Source organism: Aquila chrysaetos, chromosome 3 (genome assembly GCF_900496995.4).
Source record: "Aquila chrysaetos chrysaetos chromosome 3, bAquChr1.4, whole genome shotgun sequence".
In the NCBI taxonomy this organism is placed as follows: domain Eukaryota; kingdom Metazoa; phylum Chordata; class Aves; order Accipitriformes; family Accipitridae; genus Aquila; species Aquila chrysaetos.
The window spans coordinates 21,038,325-21,064,078 of NC_044006.1; the positions used below are offsets into that span (position 1 = coordinate 21,038,325).

A 25,754-nucleotide genomic window follows, 5' to 3' on the forward strand; every position below is an offset into this window, starting at 1 on the left:
ATATACTGCAACAGAATTTGCCCTACACATGGCTGAAGTGCCTCCCAGCAGTATTTCTAATCTTATTTCCTATGTTGCAAACCACAGCACGACTTCAAAATGGTTTTGAGCATGACAGCTTATAAAGACTTTACATCAGCCCTTACACAAGTCTAGACATTCAAGCACACAGATGAACTGGTATACATTGCTAGCAATTTTCTCCAGATGGATCCTTTGTGAGCTGTGGGAAGAAGCCCGTGAGAATTACGCTGAGTAGGCAAAGTGAATTTCAAAATATCAAGCCTCGACAAAATCTGCATCTGCTTTTGCTGGAATACCTCGAAAGGGCAGTCATCTTGTCAAATGTTAACCTCCTGCAGTGGGGAGAGTTGGCACTTGAAGCCACAAGTTTTCTTTCCTCTTTGTTTAGCCATACAAGGAAGAATGTACCTGCCTATGCACGTTCTCCTCATACTTGGAAGTCACACATGTGGGGCTTTTCTTAATTGTATAAAGGATGTTCTTCTTTGGAAAGAAACAGATTGGCACAAAGCATACTGAAAAATAAATGGGCAAAAAATCTCCACACAAACTTATGTGGTCTTGGGGTCATCCCAAAGCATGGGTATAGAAGATGTTAAGAAATCAGTTGGGATCAGAACAGAATCTGCTGTGCCTTAGGAAGCAGTATTGCTCAGTTCTGCTCATGCTCTTGCCTCAGATATGGGGAAAAAAATCCTTATACAGGAAAGCATTTAAAACATGTAAGCAAGTCCTACTGAGCAAGATGGGGCTCATATCCCTGAAATGACTACCTGAACAGGAATGGATGTAAGTATGCACTTCAGTGGCCCACAGCTCCACTGCAGGGAGAAAAAAGGACAAGTCAAAGGAGGCAACTGGTTTTCACATGAAAGCAACCGATTTGGGGGAATGATATCAATAAGCATTGCCTGTTTCACCTTTGCTTCTGTCATACAGTGACTGCTCTTAACCTCACAAAATTGCTTCCAAGAAAAAAAAAAAAATCTTAAGTACTTTTTAAACAAGACTGAGCTGCTGGTACTGGGAAGTCCCCAGCATTCATGCAACAAAGGGCAACTCTCGGGGCCAACACAATTCCTCCCAAGGACACCAGCGGCTCACAGGCTGTGTTTCTAGTATGACAGATACACTCAGTTGTAGAAATTGCAGGTGTTTAAAGAAACAAGGTTTTAAAAAGGATAGATTCAGTATCTTCTTCTTAGTTCTGTCCTTCTTTAGACACTAGGAAGCAATAGAAAATGCTTGGATAGCCACTTTTTGAGCAAAGGTAAAAATTCAGCTGGTATACTGAATCCTGAAAGAATGCTTTTAGTACCTTCACTGTGCAGGAAGACTAAGGCAGTTTCTTAAGCAACTCATGGGCATTCTCAGAAAATTACTATAAAATTATGCCTAGTTTCAAAACCACTGGAAACACACGACACATGACCTTGACCTAAGGAATTGAACAATAATTTGGAACATTACGGCTTTTGCTCATTTACAGCACAACCCAGCTATGAAATTATACACGACTCCACCTAACTGTTGGACTTCTGGGTTTCACTCCAACAAGCTAGTTTTTAGGATTTTTGAAGAGAAGTCAACTCTTGCAAACTAAGCAGGTGGTTTTCTGAGGGCTGACTCCTGTAATGCACACCCAAACATTCTTCTCTTTTCCATATCAAGGAAGTATGCCTTCCCTGCAAGTATCCTTCTCCAACCAGTAAGCTCTATGGACCTTGCACTAAACAATGGATAGCTGGGAGTACTTTGACTTTCAGGTATTAAAACATAAATCTCATTCCCAAATTGCTGAACAAGAAGATAAATGAGATATTCTTGAATCTACTAAAGCGGAGTCTGAAATCAACCACCTGCACAGCAGATCCACCAACATCCACCCCTGTTCCATCACCAGCGTAGCATGCACAGTGAAGTCCTACCTCTCAGCATGACAGGTCTGTCACCAACACAATACATATAAAAGTCAAGCTAGATCACATTTCTGCTTATCAAAACTTACTGAGATTTTCAAATTACTACAATATATTATAAAAAGTGGGTTATCACTTGTTTCATCTCCAGATTAAACATGTCCAGACCTAAAGATTTTGAAAGCACTGTAACAATGCTGCTGTAAAACAGATATTCAACACAAGTTTTTGACATTCACTTTTGTGCCTAGTGAGATCAGCATGATGAGAGTTATTACAGTAACTACCGATGTATTTGCACACCACAACGTAATGAAAAGAAGATGAGAGAAAATGTGAGACACTTCTTAAGAGGGTATCAGAGAAAGGTTTGGGTTTATCAGCCCATTTTTTAGGCCATCGCTCTTGACATGAGTAGCCACCATAAGTGTATTAAAACTTTAACAAACCTATGAGAAATGAGAAATTCAGGATTTCCTTTCAAAGCCAATGTTGCGATCACTCATCAAAGCACCCTGCTAGGACTGCTTCACAGAAATACAACCACTTTGCTCATTGGAGACTCAGGCTTTTTCCCCCTCTCATTTTCTCAGTTTTGACTTGATAGATGTGCTGAGTCTGTTCATTTACAGGAGGAAACTCAGGAAAAGAGTTCTGGCTGACTAATTATGGCCTACTCGGAAACAGCATTTTACTAGTCAATTAGAAACAACTCTCTAAAGCAAATTGTATTTCCACATGCCCACACCTGTTTCTCCAATAAATTGTATCATTCTATATTTACACAATGGGCCATATAATAGCACAAATGAGCTGCCTAATGCATTTCAAACACCACTGTAAACTCATGTAACGTATTCATCAGGACTGAGTAGAATGAGCAGACAGAAATTGAACTAACTGTGCCCTCCTCCAGGCTTCAAATTGGTCAGAAAACTCATTTATTTGAGGACTAAAAAGACTTGGTCCTACCACACACTGCTCACCTGACTACAACTCTTAATAAAAATGAATAGCTCTGCTCTTAATAAAAATGAATAGCTCTGCACTTCCACTTTCTTCCTTATAACATAACAAATACCTCAAAGGGCAGGGGGGGGAGAGGAAAAAAGGTACAAGCAACACTTCCTTAACTTCTGTCAAATTGAAGCATACCATGTCAGCCTTTGTAGCCATTTGGTTAGTCTAAAATTTGCACAGAAGAAATGAAGAGTGTGTGCACAATTACACATTACATTTATTTTTCACATTTAATAAAACTAAGAAATCTCTTCCATTTAGTTTGTAAACCCTCCATAGCTCACTATCAACACATAGGCAAAATGGATAAAAGCAAATGAGTCTTTATCACTGCGGAGTTTCCACCATGGAAATATAAATATGGTTCACTGCAGACATATGGTACCACCATGAAATTAGTGGGACCAGTGTGCAGACTCAACAATACCCTACAACGCACTGCTATTGATAGCGATGTTTCCTAGGAACAAGTTTCTTGCTCCTTATATTGCAAGGCCATATTTCTGGGAGACAGAGATGAGCAATTCAAAGAAAAGCAGAATAATATTTGGTTTATTTTACTTTGGAGTGTTTTCTTCCTTAGCATGACCCTGACATAACAAACTCATGGCTTCCCATTTTTATGGAGCTAGCCAGGGGCTTGAACGGCTCCTGCCTATTGCTCCAGTGGGCCAGTATGCTGAGGCATGGATCTGGAACAGAAAAATAGAGCTCTTTTCACTCCTGCTCCCTGCCCCCCCCATCCTTTGCCTCTCCTTATCAGAGCATCCTGTACGCTGCTCCATGATATGAACTCATGACCCATATCATATTTGCTTCACTGATCCTTTCACTGACTGGCTTCTATGGAGTTGGCTGAAAAGCCCCAAGGTGAAGTGAGGTTAGCAACACCACTTTGGGATCTGCAAGGCATGCACGGCAGCTGTAAGGAACAGCAGTGTGGCACTGAGGGGAAAGGCATCCCCTGAAGCTGCACGGGCAGGGGAGAGAGGCTTAGGCTAAAGCAGCTCTGACTTGTATCTTCAGTCTCCTCAGCAGCTCACCACAATGGAGCAGAAACTTTATATGATGTGGTACCACCAAAAATTTCGTGGAAGGCAGCACTGATGATACGGTGCCGTGAGTGAAGAGCAGGAAATTATTTGAAAGATGTTAGTACACCCACACGCCTTGGACATCACCTTCTCCCTCCATAAAACAAGTCCTATCATCAGAGGCTCTATGTGAGTTTTAGCTGAGAGAGCGCAAGAGCATTTGCCTATACCAGCACTGCAATACAAATCATTTAGTGATAGCTTGGGTATAAAAGGTGCTTGGTAAAACCCGGCTCCACATTTTTACACACAGAACACAGGCAAATTCACACTTTTCTGCAACAAAGAACATCAGGAAACCTAATTCAGATTTCTAGTTCCTGCATTAGATGATAATTCTATTCCACCAAATTGCTTTTGCTTTGCAATGTAGCTGCATTTATAATTATTTATTGCCCAGCTCAAGGTTAAGTGAAGGAACGGCCTCACTGAGATCCTGTTTAAGCCCTTATTTTTCACAATGTGCTACAAAAGATTAATTGCTTTCTATTTCTCTGATAGAGACAGAATTAAAATTGCCATTTGATACAAACTACTAATGCAGCAATCATTTTGAAGGAGCACATTCCTTCTTATAATTTAATGCATTTCCCTTCTTTTGCTTATTCTATAAAGTGGTACTTGGCAACCTTAAAATTTTAATTTCTGGAGGTTCCTTTGTAGGTCCTGTAAAAATCCAGTCTTTTGCACCCCTGCAGACTCAGCACCTGATGAAAGGTAGTTCTCAACAAAGCACAATCTGGAAATGCAGCATTGTTGAGCAGATGCTATTGAAGATGTTCTGTTTTACCAGCATGGTACTCGGAAGCCCTGAGGACAGTGCTGAAGCATATAATAAATTGTTTTGATAACACAAGCTGACAAAAAGAGCAAGGATACTTATATATCTATATAGCCTAAATATTTGCTTGCCCAGAAATGGCTGCACTTTTTTTTTTTTTTCCTTAAGTAATGCCACAAGGCTAAGGTCTTTCAAAAAGAAATGATTCATAACATGCAAAAGACTGCTGTTATTTACAGGCAAAATCCACTAGTCGCTTCTCATGATGGTTGTGGCTTCTCATTGTATAAGCAAATATAAAGAACACCAAGACTGAAGATGAAGAAAAATTCAAACACTTGCAAACACATGAATTATTCCAAACAGTAATATTTAGGAAAGCACACGTACGATCCCAAAAGCTACTTACTGTTTTCAGCACTCAGTAGGAACTTTGGGTGCCCAATGTTTTACGGGTAGTGAATGAATGAACAGCTGCCACAGTAAAAGCTTTTTCTTTCTTTTTCCGATTTACCTAAGCTGTCTAAGGAACTTTTTAGAGATGGACAACAGCCCTGAATTGGGTGGCCACCATGTTGCCTACCTTAATATTCTTTTAGGGCTGGATGCAAGCTCTATGCTGGGTCCCAGGAGTGAAAAAGAAAATCTCTTCACATTTATATATACAGTTCTTAGCACAGAGGGCTCTCAAGGCTAGCTGTAGCTCCTTGGTATGATTATGGTACAAAAATCAGTATTGCACAGATTGGCCTCTTTTCCTTTCCTTGTTCTTAAGTGCTTGTATGACAGTAGTCAAAAGACTGTGTTTATCACTAAGACATTAGGATCCTGGGAACTGCATTGAAAACAAAAATTAAATTAAATACATAAAAATACAGAAGGAAAATCTGTGTTAAAGCACTTCTAATCTCAGCTCCTTCCAGATAAACTGGGGTAAAAGCTTATCTAACTTCCCGTTATTCAGGTATGGTTGGGTTAGGGATTCAAACTTCAAAAAAAAAAAAGCATTGTGTAAAAAGGAATTTCAGTTCAACGTATTGAGTAGTGTGCTTATTTGTCTCTCCATCCTGAAAATAACATTCCTGATGAGGATATAGTCATGTCTTGCCACCAGCACATAAACAGAAGCAGAAACAGTGAGTTAATGTAAGTGAAGTTCTGGAGTGAATTAATGTAAAATGACTCCTATTTACAGCTAGGTCTTTAGACTGGCAGCGAAGGCTGAGTAAAGAATCACCTCTTTCCCTTCTCAATCTACATCCTATTAGCCATGAAGGAACCCTCACCAGAGTCTGCAGCAAGAAAACCTGCGTTTATCCTTATCGTTCATAATGATAAATGCCAGTGATACCCACTGGAAGTGAAACCTCAGCAGGGGCTATGTATCACTAGCAATAACAGAAATAATCAAGCTGTTGTTAGAACCAGACACTCACACAGCAAATTCAATTTTTTTAAATTTTCTGTTCAATACAAATGACAGCTACCAGCCATCACGCATTACAATTAGCTCATGCTGCAGGAATGCTATCTGCTCTGGTGCATAAAGAGCAAGCTGCAACAGACAGCAGGACCTGGGGAGGAGGTGAAGAACTCTTTGGAGAGGTATCAGGTATCCTTGCCTGTTGCTGAAGAAACCAGCTCTTTTCTTTGAAAAGACTCAAGGGCTGCCTCCTTCACAAACCCACACTATCAGCCTTATTTCACTTGCAAACAAACAAAAGAGAAATTAAGACAATTGCTCACTTGCTATATAAATGCATACATTCTATGTATCCAACATTGCTGAGTCAAAATAAAAATGTCCTTGCAATTGCAGAGGGATGCTGTTCTTGCAGACAGTTTAGGCAAACAGCGACTGACTGTAATAAAGTTTGAACAAAATTCAGGTAAAGGCACTGGGACCTTTTTACATATCAGGGCTGGTCAGCAGAACAGTGCTTCAGTTACTGGGACATCGTTCTTGGGTTCCTCTGCCCTAACACTGAACACACGCTGTGGCCCTTCTTCCAGGCAACTCATACTCACATGCATTTCTTCTGCCGCACCCCAATCTAAATAAGTGTCCTGTTCTATTAAGTTTTACAACTGCAAAGTGTGCTTCGATTCTTAAATCCTCAATCAATAGCAACTGTAAGGCAACCCCCTGCCCCGCCGCCCCGCTCTGCAGCGCGGATCTCTGGTGTACATTTTGAGTATTTCTTCAATTACTAGCTTAGACCCAAAAGCCCTTCTGCACTTCTCCATCCCACTGCATGCTTTCATCTGCAGGAAAGTTACAGAAAACCAAGCCCCAAAGCCTAGAGACCTACTGTGAGCAGCATGCCTGAAGCAGAGCTAGAGATGGCCTCTACCCCTCCAGAGAGGCCTTCTAGCATTTCTGTCGATGGTGGGGCTCCACCAGTTCTAGCAATGGCAGGATGGTATCAGAAATGGAAAAAAAAAAACCAAAACCAAAACCACCAAAATAAAAAAAAGAAAAGATGAAATCTGTCTTTGCTCTCAAGGACTACAATATAAACCTCTCAATTATTCACTGCTGGAAAATTCCATTGCAAGAAGTGGGAGTGCTGTGCATTGATCCAACACAGAAGTAGCAGTAGAGATGATGTATGACTCTTTTTGGCAAAGAAAAGACAGAAATACAAAGATTCTTTGTAGACATTGTTGAATACCTTGGAGCACTCCCTCCATCTTAGTGTGGCCTCTGCAATTTTTAGAGAGGCTATTTTGATGTCCTGTCCACTGCACAATGCTGTTAGAAATCTTTTCTCTCTCTGCTTGCTCCTGTACATTAACTGACATGAGATTAAACACATAATAATTCTCTAAAAAAAAAAAAAATTAAATCTGCATTTTAGTGTGAAACCCTAGGAACTCTGTCAGAAATAGCTTAGATTTTAATTAGTGCTAGAGAAGTTGAACAAAAGTTGAGAAGCCTTGAAAGAAAACCACAAATAAACGCCTGTCTTAAGACTCTTATGGCTGTCGAGCTTACCAGTGTTCTCTTCCCTCAATATTTGTTCTCTCTTGGTGTGAATGCTGAATAATTAAACAAGTCATCTGAGGAAGAACAAAGCTTTTTGACAAAAGTGATATTGCCTTTTAATTTTCAGAATCAAGTATGCTGCAGTGAGTGTTAAAGTATTAATTCTGCTATTAATTTAAATTACAGATATTCTGTAAAGCTGAACACTGGTTCAGTACTGGTGCAGCACTATTGCTTAATGTCAGAAGGACAACAGGATTTAGTATTTCTAAGACTAGAAATTTAAAAACTGTTAAGGTCTAGTCCTGGCTCTCCCAGCAAGCTTCTGAAAAGTATCAAATGCAGTATTCAGTCACAGAATCCTCCTCCAGCAGTAGGGGAATGAAATCTAGGGTGCAAAACTCTAGGTAGGAAACTCCCTATGGGTGGCTAATAGGAAACACTGAGGAGGTGGATGGGTCTTGGAGCTAATCTTAATCACACACCATATACAATAGCGAAATACTATAAAAGCAAGACGTTAAACTTGCAAAAAAAGAACATAAAATATATAATCAGAACTAAGCAAGTTTCTTGCTTTATGCCCTTCTTTTTCATGCACTTAATTCTCTGTTCCTTCACACCTTTAAAGAACGCACTGCAAGTAAGATGGAGAATGTTCCTGAACAGCAGAGATCCTGGCAAGCATTTCCCCTGCAGTGCACAACATGGGTTGAAACCCTCTCAGGCCAAGGCATCCGGGTTTCTTGTACCATGGGAATGCCTAAAGTTAGAACCAGATTATGAAATCAAATGAAAAAAAAAAACCCCAAAACCAAGAAGGCCTCCATCTTCTCCAGATGAGATTTGGGGGGGGGGGGGGGGGGGGGGGGGGTGGAGAAGAACAAGCCTGACAAGCAGTCCTCTAGGTTTGCTACAGGCACTTCCATGGCACATCCATCAGAAGTCTCTAAGGCAGCTGGCAGGAGGAGCGCTGAGCCCTGCCTTGCAGATTCTCGTGGTCTGAGACACTCAGTACTGTCCAAATGGAAGCGTTTGTAGGTAAAGCTTAAAGTTTCTGGGCAACTTAAATATAAAATACTTGGAAGGAAACTAATAATATCGATGTGGATCACTTCAAGATCAAGATTTTGAACTTAGTCCTCCTACTGCAATTGCTGCAAACTCCTTCTTGATCTGGCCCTACTATTTCTTAAAATGCTTTTAAAATTCAAAGCCTTACATCAACATTAATGAACATAGCACTACACTTAAGTATATAAAACAGTAGGGCTCTGTCCCTCCCATTCCTGTCAAGCCCCTGTAAAAATGAGACACACAACCCTTGCAGTGTTTTTCAGGAGCAGCAGTATCCGCAGAAAAAAAAATAGCATTAAACACAGATGGACACCTTCCGTACAAATCTGTTTCAATAGTGCAGTAAGCAATTACTGTTGGAGAAATAGTTTCTTCAGATAATTAGATACTTAAAAATTTAAGTTGTTTATGTTTATATAAGCACAGAAATTATAGACGGAATTATGCAAACAAATCTATCATAGACCATGAGCTCCTGTCAGGTTGCTAATGAAGGTAGAAAGTGGCAATCTTTCTTTATAAGGTTCTCTAATGACCATGATAACAAATCAATTTTTTTTTAGTGCTGCACATTTCCCTTCCCCCATTTTTTTCCTCTCAGTATCAGTTTATAGTGACAAATGCTTTCAGGGGACAAAGACAATGAAAGAGACTTGAAGATAACACTCTTCAATTATGCCAACACCCAAATGATTAAATTAAGCAAAAATTCAGTATTTCATTGTCAATTTGACTCTGAATTCTACCTAAACAAATTTATGGAGTCTGTTAAGGTACATGTTATCTTCACTTAAAATTTGTTTCAGAGATGCATTAAAGCGACAATTGCCTCTTTTTCCTTACTGGAAGCTGTAAAGGCTAATAATACAGTACTCCATCACAAATATTACCTTTCCTTCAAGATGAACATTTGCTGTTTACAGAAGATCCATGTATACTTATTAAGAAAGGATTCTAGATCCACGCAGCGTTCAGATATATACTTTCTTCACACGACGACTTCCTTTGCCTACTGTACACAACCAACTATACTGCTTTTAGGAAAGGCAGAGATTTCCTATGCAATCTGCGCCTTCTCATGCTATCTGGGCACTGAAACGGGTTTTAATGGCAACATTTGTTTATTCTCAAATGTACGAGAAATCCTAAAATCATCACAGTAATTGCAGGAATTACAGACCATCCAATTATGCCAAATACCATCTTATTTTCTCTGGAAATAGTATAGTGTAAACCGTTAGCTGGAAGATTTTTTTTAACCAAATACTATAGGTCTTAGCTGTATTCTCCTCAAAAGATGATCTTCATTAGTGATGCAAAACACATGCCACAGATTTTTACCTTACAACTGTGTGAAAAACCATGCTAACCGCCTTTTAGAACTAGGCCCAAACAAGAATCTAAATATTATTTTATCCATAAAATTTCTGTTGCGCTCTGAAATTATCTGGAACACATGAGGCAGACATACAACAATGAACCAGCAGGAAAAAATCATGCTATTTGTTGCAGCTTGTTCATTTGTGAACAGCAATAAGAACGGTTGCATATCCCAAAGTAATACTCATGTACTTATCCAGCTCTTGCTTATAAAGCACCCTAAAGACGAAAAATCCTCAAAGTGCACAGCACTTACTATAATGAAAGAAAATACAGAGACACAGATATAAAATAACACATTGTTGATTTCTTCTGTCATGATAAAATACAAATCGTTACTGATTTATCATCAATATATCTCTATTTTTCTATTCAATCACAATAATTAGGATTGAAAGCCTTCAAAACTATCAATATAGAGAGAATTACTGAAGAATGAAATACTGATGATGCTAGACGTGCAATTTATAGAGTACTGCTAGATGAGAACACAGAAATAATATTTTCTTCTGTGTGGTTACAGAACTGGGCATTTCACAGTATCTTAAGTATCATCTGTTATAGAGTGCAGAAATGAGTAATAGCAACCTACCCAAAGAGTTTGAAAAATGAGCATACTGGTTTTGAGAACAGCTGCCTGAACGCACCCTAAGAATCCACCTATGATGTCACACGCATGTCACGGTGTGACAGACACCGCCTTGACCCTGGCCCCACTCATTGGCAACACTTTGAAAAACTCTGCACTGCGCAGGACTGGACACAAGCATGGTGCAGAAGAAGCATAATGAAGAAGAGCAACGATGGTATGTATCTGAGTGAAATAAAAGTATTTCTGTTTACAGACCATGCTACCATGCCGTCACATACCACATTTTGGCTTGAACAGAAGTACACGTAATTCAAATGGCAGAGGATTTTACAAAATCTTCACGGACAACGCTCTTTGTACCAAGCTTCTGACAGAAATGGGTCACTTATGTTCCCATACAAGCCAGCACTTAAGGAAAAAAATATAAATAAAAATCTAAATAAACGCACAAAAAAGTTCTCATCCTTCTCTCCAAATGATTTATTGCTGCCAGAGCTCTAATCTAATTTTAGGTGAGCTCATCTTTTTTTCTACCCTGGAGCCATTTTAACTTAATATTGCTCTCCTTCCAGAGCCACGAGAGAGTACAGGCTCCCTTAGCCACCACAGATGTTGTGCTGACATTTTACTTTAGCTGTTTGCTGAAAAAGTCATCAATATCGCTCTGCTCCTGACGAGACCTTTTCTAAGAAAAATGAAAACAAATTGCTGGCATTAGATCAAACTTTGACCTCTGCAGCCCAAAATGGGGAATGTAAGATCTGAACTCCTTGGTGCTGCCTCAAAAGCTTCCAAAAGCTCCTCCAAGCAGACAAACTTCTTTATTTTAATAAAAGATTTTCTGAGTTGTCAGGCTGAGGCTGCCTCCCTGTTCACGCTGCCATACGAGCCAGCTGGCAGGTACAGGCAGACAGCCTGGGCTCCCATGGGCCTGCCTGCACTGCAGCCGTCCTCCCTCCGAAGCAGCAGCAAGTGTTGTGAGGTCTTTGGGAAAACCATCTCAGAAATCATCTTTTCATCTGCCTCTTTCCCATCTGCTCCCCCCCTTCCCATCCTCAATATTCCTGACCTGCGTTCTGTTTCGCCAGCGTTATTCTCCTTCACATCTTCATTTTCCTGCCCCTAGTTATTCCCAGCTCCCGCACAACCTGCTCACATGCTGATCTGAAGCTAAGACTGCATGGAAAGGGAAACCATGGTCTGAAACACTCGCTCGTTGATTGCTATTTTCCAGTCATGTACAAGTTTCTAGGAAGATTTAAAAGGTTTTTTGGTGGTTGTGTGGTTTGTTTTTTTAAAACTGGTTTCTGAAGGAAAAATGAGTGTGATTACTCTGCCAGTTTTCCTCAAATAACCCTCAGAGGAACGTTTTGAGTTCATCGTCTAATTTCTATCACGTTCGACAGAGAGATGAAAGCTGCAAAGATACGACATTTCTAAAGTTTCATAAAAATCTGTGGCTTGAAAGAGCAGAGGGACGCCCCAGCTCCCTTGCCCTCCTGTCGAAAGGCTGCAGTATGAGCAAGCAGTTATTCGCTCTGTTTAGGTGCTGCCAGTCAATCTGCTGTGGTGGCAAAACACCATCTCCTGCCCAGTGAGCAGCTATGGGGCATCAAAGAGGAGCCAAAAGCGATGAGGATTTTGCAGGTGGGCTGAAGCCACAGGGCACATGAGGAGCAAAATGTATGCGTGCGGGGAGGCTGATGGTAAGGAAAGCAGATGCAGTGACACTGGGCACAAAGCCACCCAAAACCATCATTGAATCATTTGGGGTTTTGGTGTCTCGGTGCTTAGAGTGAACCTCCTTCAAGAAATCTGTAGCATAAGTAATGTGTTTTCCTATACTTTCATTTCTCTTTTATTTTAGTAAAATTATGCAACATTTTGGAAAGCTAGTTATTTTCCAAATACCAAGGGATGCAGTAGAACGTAAATTCAAACGATCCTTACACCATCTCCAAGAAAAGACCTGTAGGGAACTGCAAGCTGCTTCCTGGCACACCTATCACACACTCAGACGACCGCTATGGGAAAGGATGTATCTGAGCCCAACGGGATGAACCAGCTTGAGGAATCTGTTCTGAGCCAAGTCTCAAGATCTGAGAACAACTAAACGCTTCAAATCATTGCCACAGCAGGGAGTCTAAACTGTAGTCACAATGTTTTCATTTTTAAACAAGAGATAAGAATAATGTTTCCAACTGAGCAGGCAGCTGAAAGAGCGAATTGTGGGAAAAGACTGACACGCTAGAGATTTTACACAAACTCCTTGACTCATGTTTTCCAAACATGTAAGGAAAACGATGCAGTAAACACAGAAACAAAATTAGCATTTGCATCTCTGCGTTGTCTGTACTTAGACATAACAGCTCCTGTGCTACAATATATCTTTAAAACCAGGATTTCCTCAAGATCAAATAGCTGGGTCTTCTCCAGAACATCACTCAAGTGCTTCAGACCATCTCTTGTGCACTTCATTTACCATAATCTCTACTATGCTATGGATGTAGCATTAAACTGGTAAATATGATTTTATAACAACACAGTAGACCCATATAATGTCATCTAAGTTGATTTGCACTTAGGTTCAAAGACCCACTATATAGAGATAATAAATATGGTACCAGACTGTCAGGCAGGAGAAGCTAGAAGAGACAGATGACCTTTGTGCAATGTTTCACTCTCCTCTCTCTCAAGAATGTATAATTATGAAGGTATGAAAGCAGACACAGTTAGCCACCACTGACAATGACCAAAATGCCACCAATTTTATTAGAACACAGAACAGCTTAAAAAAAAAAAAAAAAAGGTAACGAATTGCTTAGTTATAGCTGTGTTTGCTGTGTCTTTGTTTCCCTGAGCGCCTGAGACAGCGTGAACAAAATTGCCAGCAGTCACATTACAGAGACAGGTTGATGGGTTGGATGACCCCATAAATCTTGTTCACATCTCATATCTGGGCTCTTGACTTGCATCTTAAAAAACTTCTGTATCTATGTCTTTGCAGGCAACCTGCTTTGCTATTCAGAAGGGTTTCTGCCAAACCCAGACAGAACAATGAATGCTTTGTCCTACCTGGCATGTCTGTAATTGCAAGCCCTACTGGGAAACAACATATACCTTGGAGTTACTCTTTGAGACACCCTACGAGGGGAGATGTGCATTAAAGAAACAGACAATCAACAACTTAATAAAAAAATCTCCAAACTCAGAAGAACCGTTTATTCCCTTGAAATGCGAGGACCCCTTCACAAGCACCACACCTGCCCTCCCCTGACACGTACCAGCCCAATTCTGCCTACGTCCCTCTTACTCTGGTGTCATCAGGAGTGGCATGACACAGCAGGAAAAGAGACCGGTTCACTGTGAGACCTGCTACTCACTCTCTTACAGTGTAACGGCCCCCCTTCCAGCCGCACATCGCTGCAGGGAGCTGGTGCCGATGGGCACCAACCACACGGACCACCTCACCGCTCCTCGGGCTCAGGGAGAGCAGAAGGTAGTGGAGCACGACCAGCCCTTTCTGCGTTACTGCAAATCTATCCACCTTGTAGAGTCTTAGAAACATTTGGGGAGTTTGCATGATGAAGGACAAACTGCAACAGTTGGCCTGAACGAGCAATGTGACTGCTCACACCAGTTCTCTTCTGGATCTCTCTGTGTCCTGTCACGTGGAGCACGGACACTGAGGACATGGCACTGCATGCAGAACAGCAGTGGCGGAGAACGCAACCTCCGCTCTTCCATTGCTCGGTATCTCCAAGCAAAGTGTTTCTCGATTTGTAATTTTCACCATATTTTCAAACAGAACAGCAACCAGCTTTCTCCTTTGCTGTTCAAATTCAAAATTAAAACACAACCAATAGGTTTCACCTATTGGTGAAAGTCACTGCAAGCAGCTGAAGAAACGAGTAACAGACGTAAATACCTGCTTGCTGTGCAGTCTGTGGGATCTGTTGACTCCGCTGTGCATTGTACTGAACTGAGGCAATGGGTCTGTACTGCTGAGTTGTTGAGGTAGGGTACTGACCAGATGGGTAATAATACACTGGCATCTGCAAAGAAAGAGAACAGCAGCTAACTATGGACTCCAAAGCTCAAAGATTCACGAAATAAAACAAAACTGGAAGGGGAGCAAGAGTTCAAGTCAAGCATGTTAGTGGTAACAGTAATCAAGGGGAGAGGTTTGCATTATGTCTCTTCAAGAACTGCTGCTTGCTTTCAGCTTTGCTAGGAAAAGGGCTATCAGTGCCCACATTTCTTCTCAGATACTTTAGGAAACAGAAGAAGAATAATTTTAAATTAAAGAGACAAAAACACACAGGGTGCATAAAAAGCTACATGCATATACCAAAGAAATCACAGTAAAATATGAAATGCTGCAGAAAAATGGATGCAAACACCACCTTCCATATCAACATAATACATATAGACAGAATGTTGAACCATTAGTGAACTCTGGAGAAAATGGTCAATTCGAAGCAAAGAATGGCCTGGAGTAAAAATATATAGGAGCAAGATAGAGGGAAAGATGGAGTGCGCGTGCCCTTAACACTTTTAAGAAACTATTATTAATTTCACGCTTTTGTTTAACTGCTACAACCTTCCTTACATGAACGTTTTCATGTAAAGCCTCTCTCGCACTTGGTGTGAACACAACTACAGTTCAAAAAACAATCATAGTTGTTTTCTTGCAGGAGCTGAGGGTAGGCACTGAGTCAGCAAGTTCTGCTAGGTGGGCTTCTTTTTTCTATTATTATTGTCATTACAGAGCAACATGTACTACATCACCTTATCACGCAGGTGAACATGGAAGTTTGAGGGTGACTGGAGCTAAAGATTTTTCCCATACATGCTATACCACCATTACTGAGACATTTGAGCTAAACAGTTTTCAACTGACCCGTAGCAAGTTCAAAGCACTCAAAATTTTTCATTTTCAGCTGCAGTGGATGCTGTAGGTACCTGACAGAGTTTGGCAGTGTATGGTATCAACAAACTACAGAAGGACACCAGCTTGTGAGAATGTTGCATCTCTTGTGACTTCTGCCACATCTGTCAGCATTTCTTTATAAATCATACTTTTTTTTTTCCCTTTGTGCGTAGCATTTATCCTACTCAGACATATACACAGAGTTATACCTAATGCTTTTGGTTTTTTTCATACAAAAATAAGAACTATTTTTGCCACTTTTATTTGAATGGAGGAAATGTTCCTGGAACAGCTTATTCAACTTGATCACCCATAAAGTATTAGCAGAGCAAAGGTAACTGCATCCTTTTGTATACTGCTAGGACATCATAAGAGAGATCAGAAATTTACCTAGAGATGATGTCAGATGAGAAAGAACAGGCATAGACACAAAAGACTAGGCAAGAAGAGGGTATGGACAGCTAATTGGGCAAGTAGAAGACTACTGAATAGGTAACTGGTGGGAAAAGTATCAGGATCAACAAAGCTGGACTTGGTGGTATTGGTGAAGTGAAACCCCCAGACTGACTGACAGTCAATATCACCTGTCAATCAAGCAGCTGAATACACATTCATTCTTCAAGTCTATTCATCTTCTCGTCAATCAATGGAAATAGCAGAGAAACAAGAAGGTTTCAATTAGAAAATGTTGTAAGCTATCCTCCCTCCAGACAATACCAAGTGACACCTAATGGCTACGGTCTGCCCTCAAGTCATTTGTTTTTCAGAGACTAAAATCACAAAAGCAGAATGCCTTTGTAAAATGGACAAAACCGTGATGAATTTGTTTCTCTGCAAAGAAAAGCCACAAGGTATAGGAAAGTTGACCCAGGCATTTAAGATGCAAAATCATTCTTTAAATATCGTAGCATTCTAAGCTGTGGATCAGGCAAGTTTAGTGTGATAAACTCATCGTGTGGAAAACTGATTGTTCTCAGCAAGACTCTGCAATAGGAGACTTGAAAGGACGGAGTAGACTCAGTCTAAGTAAAGTCAATGCAAATAGTTAATCCTGCCTTGGAGCAGGGGAACAGAGTAGACATCCTCTCAAATATTCTTTATTTTCTATTACCATATTCTACAAATTAAAGAATATTAAATCCCTGGGGAAATACTCTCGGTTCTCCTGGCAGCAGCTTAATCTCACTTAAAGGATTTAAATTTATTTGATTTACCCTCAACTTCCTCATTTTCCTTGTGCAGACAAGGCCCTAGATATTTGAAAATACACGAGCATATGAGAACAATGTGAATTATCTCTTGTGGAAAGATTCTGTAGGTATTAACTTTAAAACATACCCTAAAGAATATAGGTTTTGAAGTGAGGTTTATAGTTGAACATGCTTAGCACAAAAACATATACGTACACTGAAGCATTCAGAGTAATTTGGAACCATGTATTTATTTTTACTATACAGATAACACCTCAGAGTTAGTCAAAGGGTTTTTTCTCCCTTTCTCTCATTTTCTCAGTTCATTGGAATACATTTGTTATATACCCCATTTAGAAGCTTATAAGAGTGCAATCTATCAGCCTGAAAAATGTTAGTAGTAGGAGTATTGGGGAAAAAAAAAAATCATTTCACTTAGAAAGATTAATGGATGAATTTGCCAGTAATCATGTACACATGACTGCAAAGAAGAGGTTTGGGTTTTGGTGGAGTTTTTTTGTTGGTTTGGTTTTTTTTTTTTTAAGAGATCAGACATTAAAAGAAAGGCTTGGTGTAAAATATAGACATGGATAAAATATGTCTTTCGTGGTTGAGGGGTTTGGAAGGATCTATTTTCATTTATCTTGAGTATATCTCTGCATCAGTAGTTGAAATATGTTATTTGTCCTTTCTGATATTACTTCAGTGAACAGTGGAATTAGAGGGATCAGAGATAACAAGTATCACTTACATCGTCTACCCTGACCCTCTTGAATTTTTTAGTTTCTCATTACATCAGTGTTACTAATACTTTTGCTTATGTGCTCTTCAACAAAAAACATTACATTTCTGTAGCAGCCTACCGATATGCCAAATTATACTTGAATTGCTTTCCCATGTGAATGCACAATCTAACCTTGGACCTTTTGCTTGTATGACATATTTCATTTACAAAACCAGGAAGCTTCCACTGCACTAACAAGCATGCCAACACAGCTATATGGTTATTCTAAAAAAAAAAAAACAAAAACCAAAAAACCCCCAAAACCCCCAAACCCCAAAATTTAAAAAATGCTCCTCTAAGACCATAACCTAAATAAATGCTGCCTTCTTTAGTCTAAAAGCATAGTTTCTTGATCTTAATCCTTGGCACTGCGAAAAATGCCCCCTCTTTAATAATTACCATGGAAATAGTTGACAGATGATCCTTACCCCCGTGGATATTCTTATTTTGAAGGTGAATACCTTCCTTGTTTGTAGGCTGACCATTCCAATGCATTTTTTCTCTCATGTACAGCATTTTCTTTATTTAACTTAAACTGCAAGGGGACTGGGCACGTTGCTTCAGAGACGCTCATGAAACGGCACAAACAGGCATTACTTTTTCCTCCTCCTAATGTGCTTTGTCTCTAGACGATGGGCAGAGACTCAACACAGCATTGCCTTTCAGCTTTGTTCTGTCCACAGACATTGTGAAGCCCATTACCAGGCTGGGTCTCCCTTGGACTGCTCTCTAGCAGCATCCCTTACATTCACAGGTATGGTTTTTCTTCCTCATGGTAGGAATAAGATTCCACACATCTCTCAGGCTGATTTTACTTTCCTAAACTATCTCCCTACTGACTTACAGCTTGATTCTGCCATCAGATAGGTATTCTACCTTCTCTTAACATTGCTGATATCCAGTTAGCTTTGGATTAACACCTTCATCCAGATGATAACCGATGCTGACACTACTGCTAATGGCAGCTACAGTTGCATAAATGGGAGTGAAGACAACAGAAACCAGAGTGATGCATGGACACATGAAAGTACCATTTCTTCCCAATATCTAACTGGCTGGGATCAGTCGTTCTTCAAGGAGTTTTCTCTTCCCTCTCCCAATAGTTATAATAACAGTAACAAAAAATAATGGCTTGTGTACAACAACTGTAGGATGTCCTCAAATATAATCTGAGATCATCAAGGAAAGATCCACTCCCCAACCTTCTTCATAGCAAGTTTCCTAGAGGACACATGCTATGAATAAAAATTTTGTCTTAGGGTAGCTATGGTCTCTCTAAGAGGGGGCTTCTGCAAAGAGACGTCTAAAATTAATGATGACACAAAATTAATTCAGGTGAAAAATCCCTTAACATCTGTATTACTTCTCCAAGCCTCTCCAAGAATTCATGCCATCTCATTTTTGGACATAATTTTGCCAGTATACCCTCCAGAAAGAATGAGTCAGAGGTGAAAACAACTTTTAAGGGAGGATATCCTTTCCCATTGGCATAGGACTTGCAGTTTTCCCATTTCTTCATTTGCAGAGGCAGAACAATGACAAGCACCATTGAGAGAGTGTTGCAAAAACTGAATGTGGACCCTTGTTGAAGTGCCTGGGCCCATAAGTGCTACAGAAGAACCATTGGAAAGAGAAGAAAATTGAAAATAGAAGGAAATAGAGAAAGTCAAGATGTGCGTTCGCTATTTGTGATACAGAAAGCAAACAGGCATTTGCTGCTAAAAAGTCCCTTTCAGGAAACCCAGACCAATGGTTGGGTTTTTGGTTTATTTTTTTTTTTTCCAATTGGCTGAACAAAGACGGATCATTATTTTCAGGTTATTAAATCATAACTCTGTTGTCAAGCTGGGGAATAGCTGTGATAAAAGAAGCCAGCAGAAGAAACGTAAGAGGTCCTCTCACCACTTCTTAGGCATGTCATTTCAAACTCAGTCTGCTTCTGCTTTGATACAGACTAGGAGAGAGACTCTTGGAGAGCAGCTGTAGAGCCACATTTAATTGAACTTTAATACAAAAGCTAATAATTTAAATGCAGTACCATTGGGTTTGTAGGCTTGGTGAGCATTTCTTTCTCCTCCTTGCAGCTCCCAAAGGAAATGATCATACTCACAGGACCTCCACCCATGTTTTCACTGCTATTTTCCAACAGTATACAGGGCACCGCAGCCAACCTAGTAGGAACCTATCAGCAGTGCATTTACAGGAACTAATTAGCCATTAGAGTCAAGCCTCTTTTTTACTGGTAGAAATTCAATAGCAACATTTAAGATATAAAAGTGCTTTTACATTGATTGTGTTGATTAATGCATCACATAATGTTTTGCATGCATTACTGTCTTTATTGCTCTTTTTTTTTTTTTTTAAGCCTGCCTCAGACCACCTGCTTTGGCATCTGAGAGCGGCATTACTATTGCATCTAAGTCCAAAAGAGTAAGAGGTGATTCAATTGATCTGTATTCAATTCAATAAGATTGCCAATAGCCACAGTGAAGTTTTTCCATGGGCAGAACAGGGAGTCAGGGTCTAGCTGCCCTGCACAGAAAGCTGATCTGTTAGGAACTACAGTGGAACTACTATTTCCCAAGGCTTCGCTCACCTTTTTATAAGAGGGATCCCCTATTTGCCATACATGTGCTACAAGTAGTATCCAAACCACCGTACCACGCTCTGGGGCTGAAGAGAATGAATTCAAACTTGAAATGTCAATCAGAAGTTCCCATCTGCATATGTGGATGCAGAGAGCTGCTGCCTCCTCTCCCTCCCTGCAGACCAAGGCCACTGCGCTTTCACGTGAGCAGCAGGGACTGATACCCCCGCACCCTCTTCCACACAGGTATCTGACACAGATTTTTTTGGAATAGCGACAAGCTGGAGACGAATGGTGTGCGCGGTGCAGCGGATGCAGAGGAAGCTGACAGTGCTGAATTTCTCACCTTTCTACACTCCCCAAGGACAAACCATTCCCCAACGAAATAACTGAAGTTGCTGCAAACCCGAAAGATATTGTTCTGCCCTCGGCAACTTTCCACTTTGTTACAACATAGAAAGAAAGCGCCTGTACGTCCCGTATTTGGGCTACGGACAGAGACACAGCAGCCATTAGACACACCAGTATGGTATTGGTCCCATAGCAACCTATATATGAAAAGGCACCTCCACATCACTTGTCCTCTGAAGAAGCTAATCCGCCTCTCCAGTAGCACCAGAGCAAGTATCAATGAGGGAAAACAGCTGCACAAGACAACACTGTATGCCAGACGGAGTGAAAACCCTGCACCCTGCTGCCACACAGAAGGGTGAAATCCAACGCTCCCGCCCCAGGCGATGAAGGCTCAGCCACACGTTCGCCAGAGCTGCGGGCAAACCCACAGAACCAGCCTCTACAAAGTCAACCGAGGCGGGGGTCTAGCAGAGAGCCCAGGGTGGGCTGCAATACTGGGCTCACCCGAAGTGGGGGAGAAGAGGCAGCGTGGGGTCCCCCACCACAGCAGGCAGCATGATGCTGCAGCCCCCTTAGCTTCCTCAGCAAACCCCGGACGGGAGGGCTGGGAAATGCATTGCTTCGGTGACAGCTTGTAAAATGGAGGTGCTCGCATTTATCTGGTTCACTGGAAGTGTCATGAGGTTTGATTAAATGGTGCTTGAAAACATTGAGGGCACCGGGGGGTTGTACATGAGGAGAGAAGCCTGGCCAGCCTCTACTTACTTGCTTAGGAGACAATCTAGATGGGGAGACGGACTCATCAGGGGATTCTGCTCTTCTGGTCCTTTTTTCCTCCCTTTTTTTTTTTTAAAAGCTACATTTGGCAAACAGTGAAATCTTTTTCTAGGAATATTTTCAATTTACAAAAAAAATCACATTATATTGAACTTCAGCTCCTTAAAACCTATTTTTTGCAAGCCTTTTCTCTCAGAAAAAATGGCTGCATAGTTTCTCACTACAGAAACTACGGATGTCACAGTCCTCTATGGGATGTGAGCATCCAGTAGTCTTCGGATTTCTTTTATTGTTAATTAGTGATCTAATTAACTAGATCTCTGGCCCACTTAAAACATCATAACAGTATAAATTCTTCATTACTGTGGCAATAAAGAACCCCATTAACAAACGCAACTGGAAATTTTCAGTAAGAAGTGGCAAACAAAAAAACCAGTAAGGTTTATACTACTTTTAGGTTAAAAGAAACAGTGAAGTTCTTTTATGTTATTTTGTATGTATTTTCTTCCAAAGGATAAAATGAAAACAGGAGAAGTACTATTAATACCATTTTAAAGTAGAGTTTAAATGAAGTTATCTATAATTGGATAACGAAATTCGGCTTTTTAAAGTGTATGCCTTGAAAATGGGCCAGAAAGTCATCTGTGCATTTTACTTCTTGACAGTAATCACTTTCAATATTCTGTAAAGGTACCCAGGAGACAAGTAGAGATGTTTGGTAGTGAACAGTAAAACATAATCAGTCTTCAGGAAGACAGTTAAAATTACTGATCTGTGACTTCTCACATGTTCGAGTCAATTAAATATGATTAATGACTACCTGGGCTGATGTGCATGTTGCTCTTTTGGTATATATACAGGGAAAAAGGACTACGGATATTTAGTCACCCTCCTCCTTCATAGTTATGTGCAGATGTGTCCTGGAGTATGAACATATGTTCAGAAAATGGTTTGAGGATAGGGAAGGAATTGCTGAAACCCAGGAAATGATAGAGGCCTTGCAAGTTTCCTGCTGCCTAAAAATCTGCTTAGCTTTTACTAGGGCGGGGAAAAAAAAATAAAATATCTAGAATCTGGATCATTTGTTTATATTCTCTTTCTGATGGTATAATGAGCACCATGCCAAACCGGTAACAAAGGTTTTGCCTACCTGAGCAGGTGGCGGTGGCTGTTGCACAAAGCCCTGGGGCGGTGGTGGTGGCTGCAGCACTTGCTGGGATACTGGTGGACCTGAACCTGTAAAGCCTCCTGGGGGAAGCTGCTGACTTGGGGAAGCCATAATGTAACCCGTCTGCTGGGCAGGCTGCTGCAAGATAGGCGATGGGTAGACAGGACCAGAAGGTGATTCGGGGTTGTCTCCCGATGATTGACGACTTAAGCTCATCTGGTTAAACTGTGTTGTGATGTCATCTCGCTGCGGGGCAAAAGGCAGTAGAAAATGATATAGACATGATGTCTGCGGTAGAAACACAAATTAGCAAAACAAAAAAGGTTCAAATGGAGCATGAGGGGGAAAGGAATCATTCAGCTCAAATACGTGCCAAACTTTGCACAGATATCTACAAAAATTGAGGCAATTAAAATGAAAATCACTATAAATGCTTTGACAAAGACTTCCAGACTGCAAGGTGAATGGCATCGCTTTGCAGAAAAGCCAATGATTTTGGCTTCTACCCTGCCCACCCCCCCCTTTATTCCAAAATGACAAGTGAACTTTACAGTGTTCAAAATAAGACATTTTAAATATAAAGGGCATGAAAATAATGTTATGAGTACCTCTTCCCCCCCCACCCCAGAATTCCTCGGCCAAACACAAGCTGGTAATTTCACCTGTGTTTCAAAATGATCCCAAGAGAAATTCAGTAGGATTCAGGTGCAGACCTTTTCCTTTTTGGACTGTTTTGAAAATCCAAGGTTGTAGAGAAGGCAAAAAAAGCTAAGCCTTCAGTTGCTATTTCAAGGCTTTTTATCCAGTGTTGGAAAGAAACAAGTACTTTATTTGACTGGAGGGGAAAAAAATAAATCTATGGTAGGAAGAATGTACCAAATAAAGTCAATGGACCTAAGTCTCATTACATGCTGGTAAGGATACAAGGATTCTAGACAGTATCTGTTCAGTCTTGCAAAAAGATCCATACTAATCAATGCTCTCAAGTTTATTCTGTTACGGTCGAAGATTTACAAATGTGGTTCTATGCATCTTCATTTGTGCCTGTATCATAAGACTTTTAAATACTCAACATGAAAACATACTCCATACGGCAATAAATCCAGCATAAAACTCCATCATGTGCTAATATGCAGATTATGGTCCCTTCCTTATACCCCCTCATGGATAGAGAATAAGCACTATAAAAATTCTTTTCACTTAGAACATCCATGCTATTTTTAAAAAAAAGCCTCTTCGATTTTGTTTGCATCCCTGTGGTGTTCATTCTCCAAAACCATCCTGCACAATGTATTTACTGGCAGGAAACTTCAAAATAGAAAAAAAAAAAGAAAGTTTGTTTATAGAAAGCACTGCCAGAGACTGCACAGAGACTCACCCTCCCACTCTGAGAGCAGATACCATGGGCCAACATTTTAAACACTCCTGGAAGATCTTCAGGCGGTGTAAGAAAGTAATGCTATTAACTTTACCATCATCCCACATCCACATTCAGGCACATAAGTTGTCTGTCTGAAGTTGTTTCTTTAAAAAGCTAGGATATTCATTACCTGGATGGCGAATGACTGCAAACAGATTCTACGAGAAACTTCACTGAGCCTGGAATGCCTCTGGATTTGCACAACAGAGACCAAGAGCTTCAAAACCCTATAAGTCACACATTGTGTGTATAATGTAATGTACATTGAAGACATTAATTTAGGTGAAGTTTCACTATTAAATTAGCCACTAAAAACATCAGCCTCCCTATGACTATCAGTAGAACAACCTGAGATGCCTGCAAGACACTTTTCAAGGGAATTAGCACAGAGATATGCAACTTCTGTTCAGCATGGAACATTTTTAATTGTCCTTTGAATGGTACTGCTGATCTACCAGGCATTAATAACATTATTTTAGCTGCAAGGATCCATTCAGCTTTGTTTCCATCTCTTACTATAACTACGCAACATCTCTACCTTGGGAAAAAAAATCAGTCATAAACAAGATTACCAGAGCAATAGAGAAAAATAACAGAAAAAAATCTTGTAGTGCTTCTTAAAATGTCAGCTTCATTTTACAACAATATAATCTTAGCCCTGGAAGCACCAAGCCAGACTCAGACTCTGGAAGAGCACTCTATTTATTTTTATTATAGATGTCCATCGATGCTCTGCAATGATGCATAGCGTACCACACCTTCTGCAGCTGGTTCACTGCTACTCTGTTTTCCAAGTGCTCTGGTATCATCAGGGAATAAATCCAGGCAGTGGATTTATTATACTGATAAAATAATATAAAATAAAAAATAATGATTTCTAGAGGTCTCTTCTTCAGTCTTTGTGGACATAAAAGGGGGATAACCCAAATCACAAATGCCTAAGTTAGCAATTTAAGCTCCCTTGACATAGAGTAGGGAGACAAAAGGTCCTATCACAGGCACAACAAAACATTTTTCTGGAGGCTCTGCTAACCAGGTAGAGAGCCCTGCTCCTAACATCATCCTCCAGGTTAGATAACCAGAATCAGTGGGAATGCTCTTACAAAATGCTTGTCAGTACCAAAAGCGTTAAGGCAAATGGAGATTTAGAAGGGGCTTTCACATGGGACACCCCTCGCAGTGCTCCCCAGAGGCTCTCGGGCATACTCATGCTCACACCCCCAACTTCAACTTCAAGGAAAGAAAAAAAAATAAAAATCTTTAGTACCACAGAAAACTGCTGCGTTGGAGAGACTGGCAGGAGATGCTGGGGAGGGTAAGAAACTGCTGGATATTGGACTGACTGAGAAGATGGCTGCATTGCCTGAACAGGCTGCAAAATAAACACAGTGAAAGACAATAAATACAACCTACTTAGCGAGAGATAACAACAACAACCACCACCACCTCTGTTGCTGAGAACAAAGGTCCCAAACAGAGCTCTGAAAATGCAGGTGACTCATCGCCAGCCCAAGTACAAGAGGTCAGGTACTGATTTTAGTCTTCATTTTAGCCTTAAACCAAACAATTCTTTATTACAGATTTTTCTGCCTATTTTCATATGTTTGATGGCTGTTAGATTAAATAAAGCCACAGCTACACCTTCTTATTACTGATGTGAGGCAA

At 40.5% G+C, this 25,754-nt stretch overlaps 1 protein-coding gene across 28 annotated transcripts in view; it reads right to left on the minus strand.

The window, feature by feature from the left end:
• Positions 1 to 25,754, minus strand: part of ARPP21 (cAMP regulated phosphoprotein 21) — a 204,821-nt gene that overhangs the window by 24,503 nt on the left and 154,564 nt on the right. For 24 of the 28 annotated variants that reach the window (XM_030009080.2, XM_030009074.2, XM_030009086.2 and 21 more), the window contains 3 exons: positions 25,357 to 25,461; positions 22,652 to 22,915; positions 14,805 to 14,931 (listed from right to left, as the gene is read on the minus strand). In XM_030009080.2, the coding sequence (XP_029864940.1) occupies positions 14,805 to 14,931; positions 22,652 to 22,915; positions 25,357 to 25,461 (496 nt within the window). The remainder of the gene's footprint in view (positions 1 to 14,804; positions 14,932 to 22,651; positions 22,916 to 25,356; positions 25,462 to 25,754) is intronic. The other 4 variants (XM_030009104.2, XM_030009099.2, XM_030009097.2 and 1 more) reach the window with 1 other exon arrangement.